The 18,226-nt window shown below is 42.5% G+C and overlaps 1 protein-coding gene across 1 annotated transcript; it reads right to left on the reverse strand.

Moving 5' to 3' along the window:
* Positions 1-922: 922 nt before the first annotated feature.
* Positions 923-11,911, reverse strand: NRN1 (neuritin 1). Its single transcript, XM_029590597.1, has 3 exons — positions 11,712-11,911; positions 4,988-5,132; positions 923-1,547 (listed from the first exon to the last, which is right to left on the reverse strand). The coding sequence occupies exons 1-3, from the start codon at positions 11,764-11,766 to the stop codon at positions 1,313-1,315; spliced, it is 435 nt and encodes a 144-aa protein (XP_029446457.1). The 5' UTR covers positions 11,767-11,911; the 3' UTR covers positions 923-1,312.
* Positions 11,912-18,226: the final 6,315 nt, after the last annotated feature.

Below are 18,226 nucleotides of genomic sequence, written 5' to 3' on the forward strand. Positions count from 1 at the left end.
GTATAAGGGGGCACCATTACTGTGTGTTTGTTCCATATATTGCAAATCGTAAAGAGGTCCCCTCTGTCCATTCAGTTGGGGGTTTTCAAATGGTTTGGGAGAATTCTTCTGTTTTCATATTTATTTTTTCTTACATAGAATTGAGTTTTGCAGAGATTCACAGAGAATTGTGTGTGTGTGGGGGGGGGGCGGATTTTAGGGCTTCCAAGCCATTTTCCATAACCATCAAGCTAATTAAATTATGTTTTATATATATATATCAGAAAATACTATGACATTAATGCTACAGTTAAAAGAAAATGAAGGCAGTCACATTTTATGGGGAAAAAACAACACCCTCCTTTCAAACAATAATTTTTATTTAGTACTTTTTACTATACTTTGTAGCAAATTTATTTATTTTTTTTTTTGCTTATTTGAGTTTATCATAAACTTTTTTTTATTACATTTTTAAAATCAAGGCTCTTGCTTCTGTCAAAATCGTGTTCTTTTATTGTTAGGTTATACATTTATGCTCCCTTTGTGAAATATAGTGTGTGTTGAATATTTAGGTATATGTGCAACATCTAAAACAAAAGAGAGAAAGTAAAGGCAGTGAACTTGGAAAATGTGCCTTGGCAACAGCAGGTAAAGCTACACTTCCTCAGGAATCCACAGCAGCACTCGCTCATGGTTTAGTCATTCATTCACTATTGGGACATCTCCTGGCTTTTTTCATGTCTTTTTTGTTTGTTTGTTTTATTTATCCCACTGTCAGTTCATTTTCCTTCTTTTTCGTTGTTGTTTCATTACTCTTGCACTGTAATGACCAAAATGAAGGTGCTTCGAAGGGTTGATGAGATATGGCAGACTGTGAATTATTCACCATATGTTTGTGGACAGCTTCCGTACATTTAGCTTAAATTCATTTCCGTGGCTTTTCTCGACGTTTTCTTTCTTTCTTGTTTTAAGATGAGCCCAATCTTCTTATTTCACCAACTGGCAATAAAATTATGTATTATTATTATTATTATTAATATGGCCCAGCGCCGTTCCTGAGTTTTATTTGCAAAGAAAGGGACTCAAGGTTTCCATTTTGTTTGAAGAGATAGTAAAGCTGAGTTTCGGTTTTGGCTGTTGTTGCTGACTGTTTGGTAACATTTGGCAAATAAAACACAAAAGTAAAAAGATTAGAACTTTTCCACAATCCTATATGAATGTTTTCAGTGTCACAAATAATCACAACGTCCCCAAAAACGGATGGATAATTCCTCTATAAATCCAGATGGCGTGTGTGTAAGTGGGTGTGTGTCTATCACGACATGAATATCGCCTAGAAGGTGAGCCAGGTCACCAAAGCCGAGAGAGACACCAGCAACAAGGAGAAGGCCGGCAGGAGTTGAAGGACAGAAGAAGCTGACCCGTTGGCTCCTCCACAAAGTTCAAATAAGCTGCCTTGAAAATCGAGATTTTTGGATTCCCTTTTCAGTTTTTCCCAAATCTCTGTGGCCCCTTCCTGGCAATCCGTGAGGGCTGTGATAGTGCAGACGTGGAAGTCGTTCCAGTATCTGGCAAGGAACAAACAAATAATAGAAGCAAGTTCACTTTCTGCAGTCTAGTAATCCCTCCTAAAGAACTCGCCTTTCCTCTCCCAATCCAGGATCTTTAGCATCCCATGATATACCCTGCCGAACAACTACTCGAAACCAGACCTGTCTCTCACCCAAGATCCAACCCAGCCTTATGCACGCAAAAAAAAATCCTTAATAGCTCCAACCACACACCTAACATAATCAAATGCAACACCAAACCGGAATTTAAATCCCATTTCCAGACCCAACCTTCCAAACCAATCGTATCCTACACCCAACCCAACCCACTATCCACTTGGTCCAATCCTTTATCTAACATCCACCCACTCCACATAACTTTGAACTAACCCAGATCTAACTCTTCCATAATTCCATTCGAATCTTCATGCCTTGGTCCCAGCTATATAATCCTTATCATCAAGTGAAAATGAGCTCCATCTCGGCCCAACCCCACTCCTAACCCCAACTCTAAACCCCCCAAACTTCAAACAAACCATGCAACAGACTCCAGCTAGGATTGTGCTGGATTCTAATGGGGACTGGGGACAGTCACATCATCAAACTGTTCTTCCAATGTTTGAATTCGTAGTGAACAAGGTTAGTCTCTATAATTCACTTCACACTAGAATGCCTTTTCCTTATTAAATGCACATTACATCTTATATAGAAACTAATTTGATAGTTAAAAACGTAGTCATTAAAAAAGATCTCTCATGTTACAGGATAGAACAAACTAACATTTATAACATCATAGTCTGTTATTCAGCATTAATCTTCACGCAGTGAAACAAACAAAGATGACAGTATGAAGCAAATTGTTCATTGTTTTTAAATATATGTCTTGGTTTTAGTATTGCAATTCTGTTATTAATCCATCATATATTTTTTGCAATCCTGTGGTGGTGAGTGAAGGGTTAGTACAAAGGAATGTTTTTAGATAAAAATGCATGAGTTGTCCCATGATGGGAACTAAGGGAGAAGTGGGAGTAGGCATTTCAGTTCTCTGACAGACTAAAAGTAGTCATGCATGGGAAGAAAGGATAAAAAAAAATCATTAAGATCGAATAAAACAGGTGTGTTCTATCATTTGTTACATGTGCAAATGTGAGCTCTTGAAAAGGAATATTTCATCGAATGTTCCTTAATTGAAGATCTGGTTTGCTATTTAGAAACATCAAAATGTATTAAGACTTTTTTTCTATTAATTATTTATAGGTCTCTCTTGCATTTCTCATGAAGACACTGATGGCATCAAATGAATTAATCACCTTTCTGAATAATGTCTTCTGTCCAGACACCGTAGGATTTTACAATTCAATGGTGAGCTATTTCTCCTTTCTTATGTAGTTAAGGTTTTCATTTCAAGAACTAAAAATAGTTATGGAAATAGACAGAAAAGTGAACGGGGCGATGATCACTGGCATAGTCTCCCTTTTTGATCACTGGTTTAGTCTCCCTTTTGTCTCTCTCTCTCTCTCTCTTTCACTCACTCTTTCTCTCTCTCTCTCCCCCTCCTCTTCTTTTCTCTTCTTTCTCCGGAATTACTGGTGCTATTTTGGATCTGACTGGTGTTGTTCCAGTCAGGCGCCTGATTTTTAAGTAGTCCTGCAGACTTAATTTATGAGCACTCTAAACTGGTTGTAGACTCCAATGTTTGCTACATTTGTAATAAATAATGAGATATTGAGATGCCGGGACGACTGAGAGCGTGCATCTCCTGCAGTATTTCTGCTGTAATTGCATCTCCCAGAGGAAAACTAAATCTTTCCTGGTCTTCTTCCCATACACACACACACACTCTCTCTCTCTCTCTCACACACACACACTCACACACACACAGGGACAGGAGAGAAATACCTTTCATGAAATCGGCCAGATCAAAATGGAACTGGAAATGGAACAACGATCAGAACCCGATCTGGGGCCCATACTTGTCTACGCTTTCCATTAAACTCTGTTACGGTATCTTTTACAATTCGAAACTGTGTGTTGGATGACAAATAGGTGAAAAACAAAACAAAACAAAAAAAAACCCCCAAATCAAATATTTATGCTGGTTCTTTAGTCCTTAACGACCTACACATGATCGCAAATGCCTGCATTTAAATTCTGTGCAATAGATCGTCTTATACTCTCATACCTTTAACATTTCTTTGTCGAACACATATTTCGAATTCCATGTATTCTGTTTGTGCAGAATCACATATTTAAATATATAAATATTATATATTTACAGTTGTAAGGATTTTTAATAAAATTAAAGGGTGCCCGTTTCAGTTTTTTTAAAAAAAGAAACAAGTAACTGTATGATCAGTACTTTGTGAAAGAACAAAACAGCTCTGGGTTTGTTGGTTTTTCTTTGCATTATAGTCTACGGATTTGGGAAAAATATGCCAAATAAATCTTTGATATACTTTTTATTGTAAAGTGCACCATTTCATCTATGGAATTAAAATGCTGACATTGTCTGAGATGCCACGTTAGAAGCGGAGTCGAGAAGGGATTAATGGTAATTCCATATTCAAAGGAATGATTTTACTTTAAGCAAGCCAGAAAGATGCGGAAGAAGGCAAAGCTATAGGGACATTTGGCTGCAAGGCTTCTGCTTACCTAATTCTCTAAGAAACCCCTACGCAACGATCAATTAGATAAAGACTACAATAATATTACATCTTTTGTTTTATTTTTATTTTTTTTAATATACTAAAGTCGCAGACCCAGGCTCTAAAACCATTTAGGTATTCAGAAATAATTATTCATGGCTGTGGCATTCCTGCTCTTCTGATAATTATTACGTAAGTATAAATATATATATATATATTTACAAATAATTTGGTATGCACTCCCACAACAATTTGTAACAAATACATTTAAGGAAAGACCATGCATCTTCACATCTAGTGCTTCTTTTTCTGGTTGAAGCCAGAGCATCATTAATGCTTTTGCCAAAAAAAAAAAAAATTCGGCACGATTGGCAGATGGGCTGTCCTGTCATATGGGCTGTTTCACGTTGGATAAACAAAGAAATTAAAAAAAAAAAGGGCAGGGATACAGGAGTGAATAAGGGAAAAGGAAGTCCTTGTGTAGATTGTGATTTTTACTAGACGAGAAAAGGCATTGATTATAGCATGACTTGTTTGTTTGTTTGTTTGTTTGTTTTTGCTCTTAAATGCCAAAGATGCAAATATTAAAAATTAAACCACGCGTAACCGCGTGCTGAAGGAACATTCTATGCTGTATACATGTTACTCCCGTACAAGGAAAACATCCTCCTCCTCCTCCTCTTCCCTAGACTTATGGCTGTATCCATCTGGCGAATCAATAGAGCTTGCTTCTGATCTTTTTTCTCTCTCTCTCTCTGTTTGTTTTTTGTTTTTTTTTAGTCGCAGCATTTCTAGAGAAGGGGGAAGACTTACGAGCAGATGGTTTTGAGGTTTCTGTCGTCGTCCAGGTCTTGCGGGTAGTTGGCCATTTTATCGCCGAGCGTGAGCAAACAGTCGGAGAAGCCCTTGAAAACCGCATCGCACTTGCCTGCCGCCCTCACCGCCTGCACCAGGTACGCTGCGGATAGACAGATCAGCATCACATCAACGGGGACTGCCGCCACACACCCTGCCTGGCTCTACACATGGGGGGGGGGGGGGGGGGGGGGGAGCTCTACTTGTCAAGAGAGAAGAGCAACATCTGTCTGGGCCACCCTTCCCCACTTGAATTTATGAGCATTTCTTTTTTTTTTTCACTTTGTTTTCAAATGAGTAAAAAAAAAAAAAAAAAAAAGGGGGAAAATCACCAGTGCGAAATATGTTAGCTGGTTTCAAGAAAAAAAACAACAACACATCTCACACGAATTTCAGTGATCAGTTTTCACCAAATAATTTGTTAGATTGAGAGCGCTACGTTGTCACGTTGGCCAGCATTTATTTATTTATTTATTTATTTATTTATTTATTTATTTATTTATTTATTAAGAGCTGTCACCCTTTTCTCAGTGTCCTGTCAGCTGCTATGGTCCAGCTTTGAAACGCTCTCTCTCTCATCATCAGTCCCACAAGAAGGACAGCAACTAAAGTGGTTCTAGACAGTTTCATGTAATTAACTGATGGCATTACCTGACAGATGTATTCGGCTATGAAAAATATCCGCTCAGAAAATAATAACAGAAACCTAATTTTCTCCATTAGCAATTAACTTTATCATGCACCCAACAAAGACCAAAGACCTTACATTATTTTTAAAAGAATTTTTTCCCCCCTCATTTTGTACCTATGGAAAATACTTTCTATTGAATAGGGTCCCAAGAGTCCTGCTTGTGGAAATTAATTTTACCGTAGTTTTATGTCTTTAGGTCAGGCTTAGCACATCTGGTTCAGAGCGCGAAAAACCCCTCTTCCTCCCCGCTTTTGTAAATAGAGCCTTATGGGTGTTATCCCTGCCTGCTTACCGGCAAGACCTGCGATAGCTGGTGTGCCGCAGTGGCTGGCAAGTGGGCAGCAGCGCGGACAACACCACAAATGAACGCACAACTGCTCTGTGTTCCTTTATACAGGTGTCACTGGAGGAATACACCGAGTTTTCTTTCCAGTCTATTCTGATTTTGAGAATCTGCGCGCTGGTTTTATGACTCCTTTCCGATTTAAAGAACAAAGAAGACTTGACTGATGTCGTGTGTGTGTGTGTCACACACACACACGACATCAGTGTGTGTGTGTGTGTGTGTGTGTGTGACACACTTGTATAGGAGACTTACATCACAGGATACCAGCGCAAAGAGGAAAGACTGTATTGCAGCCCTCCCCCTCCCCCTCCTCCCCAATTATCAAATTAATTTCAAATAAGAAAACTGGTCTAGTAAGGATTATTTGCCGAAGGATAGGGGTAACGTTCTGCAATTTCAACCAAGGGCTTAGATAAAACGGATCAGGCTGCTGCCAATTGCCATAACATGTGGTCTGTGGCTGTACTGTTTCATCGTTTATTTGTTTGTTTTTTTGGTTAAGTGTAGTTTATGTTATTAATTATTTTATAGCTCATTATGAGTGGGGTTTTTTTGTTTTTTTTTACAAGGGGACCTGTAAAAAACCGAATAAATGAAATGAAATAGCTGGACCTCCTAAAATAACTTATAAAACTGAAAATAGCTCACTGTCATTAAAGTAAGGTCTAGCTTTTTTATAAAATATTTTTATTACATTTTGTAAGCAATCATAATACAAATATCAATGTCAAACATTACACAGTGAAACAGTAGTCCCCATCTCTCCTCCTTCCCTTAACTTTTCTCATACTCATCCTCCCCTAAAGCTTCAAATACAGCATTTTAATAGTGTTTTACACTGAAAGTTTAGTTTTGCATTGTTATAGAGACAATGAAGTTGAAAGAACATTCCCCCATTGGAAGGTCTCCACTCATTAAAATAACTCTTTTGGATCTCTGAGAACTAAACAAAATCTACTATTGTAATATTTTGTATAATGCCTAATATTGGCAGCAAATATGTTATTTTTCTTGTTTTATATTTCGTGCTTATCATTGTTATAAGTCTATGTGTTTGTTTATTGTAAGCACAGAGATTCAGTGCGGGTAAAGTATTGTATTTGTATTATAAGTTTGTTTTTATTTATTTAAACCACTTGCTCAACCATTAAATAATGCAATGTTTAATACATTCATTTTTTTCTATTATTTTTTCAAGTAGCCATGGTATATAAAACCTAAATTTCATACATTTAACCTACAAGCTACCACATCTACGGAAGCACGGAATAAACTATATTTTTTCAAATGGCAAGAGAAATAGTTTGTAGTATTGTAAAACCATTTTAGTAAAAAAAAAAAATCTCGACATCAAAATTAAATGCACGTCATATTTCATTAGATTGTACACCTGGTATGAATCAAATTAAAAGAGGAAGGTAACCGAATCTGAAATTAATTCTGTTGATTTACTATTGTTTTCCAGAGGCTGAATCCGTCTTTCCCCCAGGTTGCTCTTTGAAGATTTTGTTATTAAATAGCCGAGTTGCGTAGTCAGTGAAGCACATTCAGAGCCTCCAACATTCCTGGGATTATGTCCTCTCTATCCCTCCGTCTCCCCTCTCTCACACTCCAGCACACCCGGCGCTGAAGCCACTTCCAAATATGCTGAAGGATTTCCGCGACGGCCTGCTGCCTTGACCTTCGTGCATCAGGCGATAAGATTCCCGTAACACTCAGCTTATGCGGTGAATTCTCCGGAAATGGAGTCCCTTCCCCTCCGGCGGGGAAGGGGCTTGTGTTTGACGGCCCCACTTGCCAGGCCCTGCTTCTGAAATGGCGAAGAGGTTCGGCGTTTGTTCTTCCCTCGTCTTGCCCGATCCGGAGGTGGTGAATGAATCCCATTGTTTAAAGGCTTGTGCAATGTCTGAGCGGCCGCAGACCTGGGGGCCAGCGATGGGTTCCTGTTACTTTCATGGCAAACGAAAGAGAACTGGAGGCTTCTTGGTTTAATTTGATCACCGACTTGATCCCGAGGAAGAGGCCTGGGAGGTGACAGCAGGGTTCCCCTCCTCTCCCCCCCCCCCCTCACAGAAGTAATGTTCCTGTATATAACAATCCAGTGGCCGATGCATTTGTTTGTAATAATTAAGGGGGGGGGGGGAGGGGGGTTAATTTGACTGACAATTAATTCTGTGCGCTATGGATTGGAATTTACAAAGAGGGATTACAGCACAATTTGCAATTACTAAGTCACACAAAAGAGATTCCTAAGTTAGCACCACTGTATGCAGATATGGTGTTTGCATATATTATGTGTATGGGTAGAGATCTCTGGAGACTCGGTTACAAATCGGAAGACTTGCAGCCGAGCCGCTAAGTTCCGCAGAGGTGGTAGAATGCAGAGTCGGGATGAAGAACTGGGGTTATCGAGGTCCATCTCCCCAGGGCGATTCTCGGCCTCACAGACAAACAGGGCTGCAGAGAGCATCCTTCTGGCAATCCAACGCCCCCAGCACCCACGTGGCTGCGGGTGCGTCCATCTTCGGCAGAAAGCTGATTTGTCTGATGTTAGGCATATTCCCCCCCATTCCTTTCCTGCTATATTATTAAGGGAATATTTTTAAATCTTAAGCCTTAAGTGCTACCCCCCCCCCTGCTGTCCTAACAATCTCCCCTGATCGAAAGAGCCACACCGACGGCTCCTGACGCTCAGGCCGTCTATTACCGCCCTAAGAGTCGAAGCAACCTGCAGTTAAAACGCCCATTCAGCCATTCTAGCCCGCATTTATAAACGGAGAGAAGTAAGCACGACCAGAAGAAAAGAAACGCTGCTGTTGTTATATTGTAAAACAAGGGGGAGACGGTGTTTTCGATTAGAATGGTTTCTCTTTCTTAAGGCTGCGTCCCCTCTTTTGCTTTGTGAAGCGGGGGGGAGGAATTCAGAAATCCAACCAGGTGCCATTTCAGATTTGGCTCCCCGCAGTCCATCCATATTTAAATGTTTTCCCGCACTAGTGTAGGCTTTAAGTCATCCGACTTATCCTGCTCTTTTCCTCCGAGGAGCCAACTTTTCTAAACAATCGGCGGTGGGTTTGGTCAATACTGAGGCACGGACTGCGCCCACCCGGCTGGCACCTGCGCTTTTTATCATCCTCTCTCGTGTTCACTTGCAGCTTCTCTTCCCCTTCCTCCTCCTCCAAGTGAAGCCAGAGGGGTTTCTAGCCCACATTTTTTTTAGGACACCCATCAGGATGCTTGCACTGCTGGTTTAACGAAGCATCGTGCATATGCCTCCAATTTCCAAGGAGAACATTCCTGTCGTGTTATCTGAGAATTGCTGAAATGTAAAAAAACCCAAACAAACAACCCCAAACTCCCATCTAATCTAATACATCTTGCCCTTTCTGTTTCGTAGGCTGATAAGTAAAAGTACATGTGGGCGTCTAACCCTTCCAAGGCATCATTGTAATTAGCTGCCTTACAGGTAAGGAGACTCATTTAGGCACGTATGCAACCAATTATTCTTTTCCTATTGATCACTCACTACTATACATTAAAAAATGGACTGAACCTTCAAACTGCACTAACGCCGCTAAAGAGAGGTTCCCATGTCCTCCGAAACGCGATAGTATTCGCGCTATGTATTGCTGATGCTTGGTTAGCTTCCAGGGTTTTTCCTCTCTTTGCGGTGTAAATCCCTGTACCACCCCATTTATTCCAGCGATCCGGTTAAATGTTCCTTTTCGCTGACCGAGCCGCCAAGAGCCGAGACAGAAAGAGGGGAGTCTAAAGGAGTGACCACTAAGCAGAAATCTAGGGGAAATGGGGAAAGCTCTGGCCCACTTCTGTCCCCAATCGGAATCCCTCCAGTGTTAGCCTCGCGGTAGCATTCGTTTGTCAGCTCTTCCACGCGCTTTCCTGCTGCGAGCGCAATCTTGGATGCATCCGGAGAGCCGCCACGATCCCCACTCTTTCGGGGGGGGAGGGAGGAGGGAGGAGAGGCGTGTTCCCCAGGAATATACATGTGACACTGGGATGCCTTTTCGTCTTCGCTTCAGCTTGCTAAAGAACAGGCTTTTTAAGCTCCATTGCCAAAAGGGATGGCACTAAGGCAATGACCTTGATCCTAATTCAAACCTGGGATTCCTCAGACGGCACCTTTCATACACGGATTGTTTGAATGAAGAAGAGTGAGATCTGCTGTTACGTAAAGTTCATTTGTCACCAGATGAAAAAGCAGGGGGCTACCTAGAGGCAAACTAACGGGGCCACAATAGGCTGGGGTGCTGGCCATGCTTAACATGGTAGAGAATCTCAAAGGAATGACAATGCTTTTGGGTTATTCCTTCACCCCCCCTTCAAAAAAGGAGGAGGGGGGGAGAGGGATAAAGCAGATTGCAGCAGCAAGAAATCACACATAGCAGCAACCAAGCTCTCTGCACAGAGAATGCATTGGGATCCGCACCCATCGACACTAACTACAAAATGCTTTCTAACTGGCAATCGGGGTGTAAAAAAAAAAAAAAGAATAAAACGAACACGATGGTAAAACCTATCTTGTATTATTATTCAATGCATCTAGAAAAGATGGGCTTGCGGAAGAACTAGGTCCTTCGGTGCACGTCCCCCTTCAAAATCTAAATTTACAAGGGACTACCCAAATGAGGTCATACAATTGTTAATATTTTGATCCTTGCCCTAGATATCGTGTACCCACCCCCATTTTGCACAAATTATTGCCTGTCTTGAATTCTTGTTTAAAAAAAAAAATCCGTTCAAAATAGAACAAAGTAGGTCCCTATGAAAATGCTGCAAATCTAAATTCATCTTTACCATTACGGACAGTCATTGAGGCATAATGCGTGCTTAGCACATTATTGTAGAAAATCCGTTGTATTAAACTTCTCCCTAAATGAGCTCAATTCTTAGCTGGTACACAATTCAGAATATTATTCTCCGTCTGGAATTGCCAGTTCTCCGTTCCCAATGTAATGTAAATGGATAAAATGCGGTGGAATCAGTAGAAAATAATTATGTCCTTTGTAAAGAAATGCATAAGATATATTTATGATCTGGCCTACGGTGAACTATATTTTAAAGGACAACAAAATTACGGAGCTATATATCTAAATATTTATTTCTAGAGATATAGAGTGCAATAATAATAAGCTGAGCAGCGCTTTTTATACACTTCTAAACACGAATCGGTGGGAATTTAAGGAGATATATTAGGAGCCTTTGTATGTTCCTGAACACTCAATGTAAACTTTATAGCTATTTTGATCCATTTTCCTTCTGCGCGCACCTCACATCTTGCAAGTTCTTCTGCATTACAACGTTTGATAGATACATTTGTACAAAACAGATGAGAAAGCAACACGCTATCTCTACCATTTGTGTTCCGTGTTTTAGAAGTCATGGTTTATGCAGATGGAAGCCTAATTTCACTCATCTCTAATTACAAAATGGTACTGCTCTCTTGCTTCTAAAGCCTTTCTTTGCACTTGATATACTGAATAAGAAAAAGCATGCAACAGATAAAAGTCTATGGCACCACGACATCCTATGTTACCTTTTACCAGCTGTGCACACATTCGGCATCTCGGTGTACCACCTGAGATTTGGTGCATACAACTCGATACATAATTTTGCAGTCCACTTACCTAGCTGCACAGCAAGGATTAGTGAAATATATCTGCAGTTCAACGTAAGTCCCATCCTACATTAAGTACAACCATTGGAGATTGCAGATCTTAAATAAATAGCTGGGAAAACGTGGGGGAAAAATGAAAAATAGGCATTGCCAACAAGTTCCTGCAGCGAGGACTTTGCAGACAGGGAGAGAGCAAGAGAAAGACGGAAAGAGAGCGAAGAGGGAGGGAAGAGAACCAAGTGGTTCACGCCATTAGGAGAGGGGGAGGAGTTTTTCACTCGCCCACCACCCTTTCGGGCCCTGACGTCGAACTGAGGAAGGGGAGGGTGGTGATGGTGACGGGGGTGTACTAACACTGAAGGATTTTGTTTTCATATGCAACCTGGAAAATGGCTCGGCATTTATAGTCATCACGAGCTGCAGCTCTCGAGATACACCCCATGAATGAAATCCCCTCCCCAGGTGCTAATGCGCACATCCCTCTGGGTGACCCCCGGCTCTCCAGCAGCTCCTCCTCTCAAGGAGGGGGAGGCACAAGGAGCTGTCCACACCTCTGCCTCTTGCAGGCTGAATTATGAATGCGAGACAGGCAAGAGAGAGAGAGATTCCCCCATGCTTGCCCTCCTTTTCGACATTTGAATTAGAATTAACACCGTACTTTCATGTTAATTCAATTCAGCCAGAGCTCACAAGATAAAGGAAACCACAATTAAAACTGCGGGGGAACAAATGTATTCATCTCGGTGTGGCAGATTTGGAAAGTCAGAGGAAGTGGTGTTCAGGGCAGGGACCCCCTCCCAACTCACCCCCCAAGAAAACTGAGGGCAACCCCAGTAGTCAAAGGCCCTCCCCCCCCCCCCCTTGTCTCCCAGACTGTGGCCCTTGCAAGGCGTCGCATATTTTAGGTTGCATCATATCCATAATGTACATAGGACTGTAGATCACCTTTATAAAATTAGCGCGTAAATTACAGCATGTGTACAATGTGCGTGCGTATATCTATATCTATTACTATGCTTTACACCTCCCCACATTACGTAGGCATCCGTTCAGCCAGCCACATTACTGAGCACATGCTAAATGTACTGTGTGCGTGTTTTCTCGCTCTGGCATCTCTAATCCCCCTGTAATGGCAGTGAAGGACTGAACTCTGGCTTCGCACGTCCAGTCGCTCCCCAGCTCTTCTTTGCCTTCTCGCACCCCCACGCTCCCCCGCCCGGCCGCCCGCCTGCTAGGCCCTGCTGCGATGGGGGCCGAGAACACTGCACCGATCTGCCCGCTGGGGGAGCCTCGGAGCACGACTGCAGTTCTCTCACTGCGGGGAAGCGGAGAGAGGGGGCGGGGACGGGAGCTCTGGCCTTGCCCCGTAATCGTGGGGGCTCGGGGGCCGCGGCTGTAGCTGCAGTAGGCGGGCGTACGCGTGGCGGCACCGGGAGGCGTGGCCGTGCCCTCGTACACGCTTCTCGCCCCTCTCGCGGGTGGAGCGTCCAGCCCGTCAGCACTCTCCTCCCGTGACGTCAGCGGGAGGCGGGGCTGCCGGGAGGCCGGATAAATCGCAGGGACTCGGGGAATCTCTCCCTGCGGACTGCGGACGCAAGCAAGAGGGAGGGGGGAGCGGAAACGTAGGCCGTGGGAGGAGGGAGGGCGGGAGGCCTCCCTGCGGAACGTGCATGAGCGCTTTGTTCTGCCCGCGCTGTGACGTCACGCTGCAGCACAGGTAGTAAAGAGGCGAGAGAATGCCCTTGAGCCTCGGTGCTCCTCCTTCTCCTCCCCTCCCCCTCCCTTTCTGCCAGCTAATTAGGTCCCAGGATAGTTCCTCCGGAGCTGGCAGCTGGGCTCGTCCGGCTGTGCACGGATGCTCAGGCAGGGGGGAATGGTAGGGGATGCGCTGTTGTTTGCAGGAGCTATTATTAAGCTTCAGCTTGACCCGACTGGCCAGGACCTGTGGAGTATGCCCCGTAGCCCGGGAAGGAGAACAGCAAAAAAAAAAAAAAAAAAGGGGGGGGGGGGAAGGAACTAATAGCCAAACCTGAAAATACGCGCAGAGGTCATTTTCTTAGGGATAAAATCAGAGAGGCAGAGAGGTGGTTCAATACTGCTGCGGTTTAATGTATAAGCAGATTAGTGTTGACATTATATCCTACTTGCTACACTGAAATGTATACTTTCTACTGTACAGCACAGTTCTTTAAAAATGACGATCCAGCCCTCAAAACCAAATATTTACTGAATGAAAAGGGAGCACATCTACCCTTTCCAAAAGTAAATTGTAGGTTTAAGACGTGTTGGAATGAAAGAGGTTGGCTGCCACTGGGGCACCTTGGATCAGCTTTAGTTTGCCACTACAAGGTGAAAAAGAGACCAGAATGTATTTCGTTCCTCTTTTTAGAAAGAGACTATCTAGTCAAACAGGTAAGAGCAACAGATTTCTGCAAACTACCAGATTCAGCTGTGCCCAGGGTCTGACGTGAAGATACGAATTATGATGGTAACTGATAGTGCTTGTCTCTCCTAGCCAAAAACACAAGGACCCTAGAGTCATGGGGGTTCATTACACTTGACTTTGTGCACACCTTAAAGGGAGCACTGCAGCACAAAATGTTCAGCAGCCGTTTTACAGCCTGGCACTAATACTGTTAACATTGGGTTGAAAACACTGCAAGAGATTGCAGTCTGCTTCTACTTCTACTGCTTGTATAGAAACATAGAAACATAGAAATGACGGCAGAAGAAGACCAACCAGTCCATCCAGTCTGCCCAGCAAGCTTCACACATTTGTTCTCATACTTAACTGTTTCTCTTGGCTCTTAGTAATCTTATGTTCTAATTCCCTTTTCACCCCCACCATTAATGTAGAGAGCAGTGCTGGAGCTGCTTCCAAGTGAAATATTAAGTTTGATTAGTTGGGTAAGCGGCAGCATAGCTCTCTGCCATGAAGCAGAGGGCAATGCTGGAAATGTGTGAAGTATCAGTTTTTCTTTTCCCCTGTCATTGAAGCAAGGAGTCATGCCGGACATGCACCGAAAGTGAAGAATGCCTTGAAAGTCACATTAACTATCATCAAATATTGAAAAGCCTAATAATTGGTAATACCTATAAGCCCATGAACCCATCCCTGTTTTTTTTTCTTTTTTTCTTTTCTTTTTTTAATTGGGAGATGGATGCCCTTCATCCTTCTACTCTGTGAAGGTGGACACCTACCACCGGCCACTGGCATCCCGCTCCGTTAATGCCTCTGTGGCTACTGCCGCTCCATGCAGTGTTTTACTACCTGCTCTTTATATGCGTCCTCTAGAACTGATGGATCCCATCCCTGGGTTTTTTTATTATTTATTTAATTGGGAGATGACAGCCCTCCATCCTTCCGCTCCGTGAAGGTGGACACCTACCACTGGCCACTGGCATCCCGCTCCGTGAATGCCTCTGTGGCTACTGCCGCTCTGTGCAGTATTTTACTACCTGCTCTTTATATGGACACCTACCACTGGCCACTGGCATCCCGCTCCGTGAATGCCTCTGTGGCTACTGCCGCTCCGTGCAGTATTTTACTACCTGCTCTTTATATGCGTCCTCTGGACCTGATGGATCCACAATATTTATCCCATGCCCCTTTGAAGTGCTTCACAGTTTTGGACTTCACCACTTCCTCCGGAAGGGCATTCCAGGCATCCACCACTCTCTCCGTGAAGAAATTCTTCCTGACATTGGTTCTTAGTCTTCCTCCTTGGAGCCTCAGCTCGTGACCTCTGGTTCTGCTGATTTTTTTCTGTTGGAAAAGGTTTGTCATTGTCTTTGGATCGTTAAAGTTTTTCATGTATCTGAAAGTTTGAATCATATCACCCCTGCTCCTCCTTTCCTCCAGGGTGTACATATTTAGATTCTTCAATCTCTCCTCGTATGTCAACCGATGAAGACCCTCCACCTTCCTGGTCGCCCTTCTCTGTACCGCCTCCAACTTGTCCTTGTCTCTTTGTAGATACGGTCTCCAGAACTGAACACAGTACTCCAGGTGTATCTATAGTACTGCTAGAGCGATGTTGCACTGATGCATCTATGCGACTGTCCCTTCTCCATGGAGCTTACAATCTAGTTAAGAAACACAAGCAAGACAAACAAAAGGCCTCTGGCAATTTGTTTATTATAGAAAAAATAGTTAAAATCAACATTATAGTCAGGGAGAGCCAGAGCTTCAGATGTAAAAGAAGACTCCAGAAGATTTTTTTTTTTTTTTAATTTTTGGCAGGATTTGAATATAGGCAGAAAGGGAGCCAGACACACCTACTCAGGGAGGTTGTTCCAAGCATATGGTGCAGCATGTTGGAAAGTGCAAAGTTGGGAGATGGTGATGGGGAGGAAGCATGATGTGTGATATTTTGGGATGTGTAGATACAGAATGGTATATAAAAATACCCAACTATAATAAGTTGTTAGAAATAACAATAGGTGTAGCAGATAGTATCTGTCTGTATGAGCCCTAATATTTCATGCCTGTGGCTCTGTATGCTTGTGTGACACTGAAACATGGCTGCAGAACTGTCTCAAGAAAAGAAATTCTTAAGCAAAAATATACCCATATAGAAGCCTCAACAAAAGGAGAAAAACTGATCTGTTCTGTGAGATCTACAATGCTGCAAATTTCAAAGCCATGTTAAGAGACTGCTTGGAGAGACCGCAAAATGTTTGGTTTGGCTATTTACAGAAGGTCAAAACTATAAAAAGAGATGTGAACTGTGAACAACTTCCAATGCTGTCTTAGCAGTTCTATACTATGAACTGTTGCATGATGCAGGGAAAAGTACAGCAGCATCTCTTAATGCATAATCCACAAAGGTGTGCCTTTATCTCACCTGGCATTTCCTTCTCTGTGTAACAAATAGTGGCACTCTGCCCCAGATGGCCTTCTCATACATTGAAGGACTAGATTGATAGTACTGACAAACATGAAACTTCAGGTGCACAACCAAGACATTTTAGTACCCAAATCCTCCAAAACACAGGCCGGTAGTGCCTGTTCTTTTGCCTGTGATACAAGGTCACAGACAGATGGCAAGGCACAATGCACTCATCATGGTCTGCATCAAAAGCTATATGAGATGAGACTGAAGGACCTGTATACCCTGGTGAAGAGGAGATGGAAATATGATACAGACCATCAAATATCTGAAAGGAATTAATGATGCACAAACATCTAACCTTATCTGTTAGAAAGGAAACTGCAGAACTAGGGATCATGATATAAAACTCCAGGGGGCATGACTCAGAACCAACATCAGGAAATATTTCCCTCCAGAGGATAGTGGATGCATAGGATGCTCTCCCAGATGAGATTCAAAAGGGCATGGGATCCCTACAGGCTATATGCTGTAAGTGAAAAAAAAATGAGGTAACCTATGTTAACTTGAGTTGTAACACTTCTGCATGGGGGTAACCTGCAAGGAGTGGCAGTCACTACCATCTTTAACAGAAGGCTTGGGGGCAACCTACACGGAGTGGCAGTTACTGCCCTTAACAGTGGGCATGAGGATAAGCTGCATGGAGTAGTAGTTACTACCAAAAGCAACTTGCTGCACAGACTGGATGAACCATTTGGTCTTTATCTGCCATCATTCACTTTGTTACTGTAAGGTGTTCTTTACATACTTTGTACAAGAATTCCTAAGAATGGTGCTGACCTGAGGTAGTTAGAGTGGTAAATGGAATTGATGTGATCCTGTAACACACACACACATGGTTTCTGGTCTGTTGGTTGATGGACCATGAGATGGCAAAAACTGAAGTCTTAATGGACTACCTCAGGTGTTCTCAGCTGGGCAGCTGGGAGAAATAGGCAACTTCCCCAGTATTTGCGACAATTGTGTTCTTTTCTGGTGCACCTTGATTTTAATATTAAACTATTAAAATCAAGGCAAAACCATGTAGGCAAGCTGTTTAGCACAATTTACAAAAGTAAGCATGCCTGAAAAACAGCTGCAAATCTGGTTAAAAAGGTCTAAATAATTTAATTGGCTTTGAACTGTTTTGTTTTTTTTTTAAAGTGTGAGGTTTCCCATCAAAAATATCTCACGTAGACAGGTTTGTAGGTGTCTTAACTTTATCAAAGTTGGTAGGGAGAAGGAGATACAGTCCTAAGTTCCTAATAACTCCTAATCTGCAGAGCTGAGGCTAATACCAGCATTTGCCCCAGATTTAATTGCTTTTAATTAGCTCCAGACTGGTGTTTGCCCCCTGCTTCTAAATGGCTGGGGTGAACATTTTAGCCTTGAGTTGCAGTGCAGCGCTATTTTGCATTGCACCCAACCTTTGCTTTGCAAATGGGCTCCATGGAGACTTGCTATGTGTTTGCTTGGTTGCACAGCTTCATTTCTGGACAGCTGGAGGACTGTAGAGCACAAGTTCAACATTCACTTTACAAGCACCACACACCTTTTAAAACTACGTATTCACCCATACTCAAAGCCAAGCATAGGTTCTGATTAATTATCAAGATACTGTAAAAGTACAATTTATTTATTTATTTATTTATTT

This window comes from Rhinatrema bivittatum, chromosome 2 (genome assembly GCF_901001135.1).
Source record: "Rhinatrema bivittatum chromosome 2, aRhiBiv1.1, whole genome shotgun sequence".
NCBI classification, from domain to species: Eukaryota; Metazoa; Chordata; class Amphibia; order Gymnophiona; family Rhinatrematidae; genus Rhinatrema; species Rhinatrema bivittatum.

Excerpts from the sequence above, each read along its gene's own strand:
- NRN1 (XM_029590597.1), bottom strand. The coding sequence starts at position 11,766 with ATGGGACTTACGTTGAACTGCAGATATATTTCACTAATCCTTGCTGTG. Across the intron at positions 5,133-11,711 it reads AATCCTTGCTGTGCAGCTAG|CGTACCTGGTGCAGGCGGTG; the intron begins GTAAGTGGACTG and ends GTCTATCCGCAG. Across the intron at positions 1,548-4,987 it reads AACCTCAAAACCATCTGCTC|ATACTGGAACGACTTCCACG; the intron begins GTAAGTCTTCCC and ends GTTCCTTGCCAG.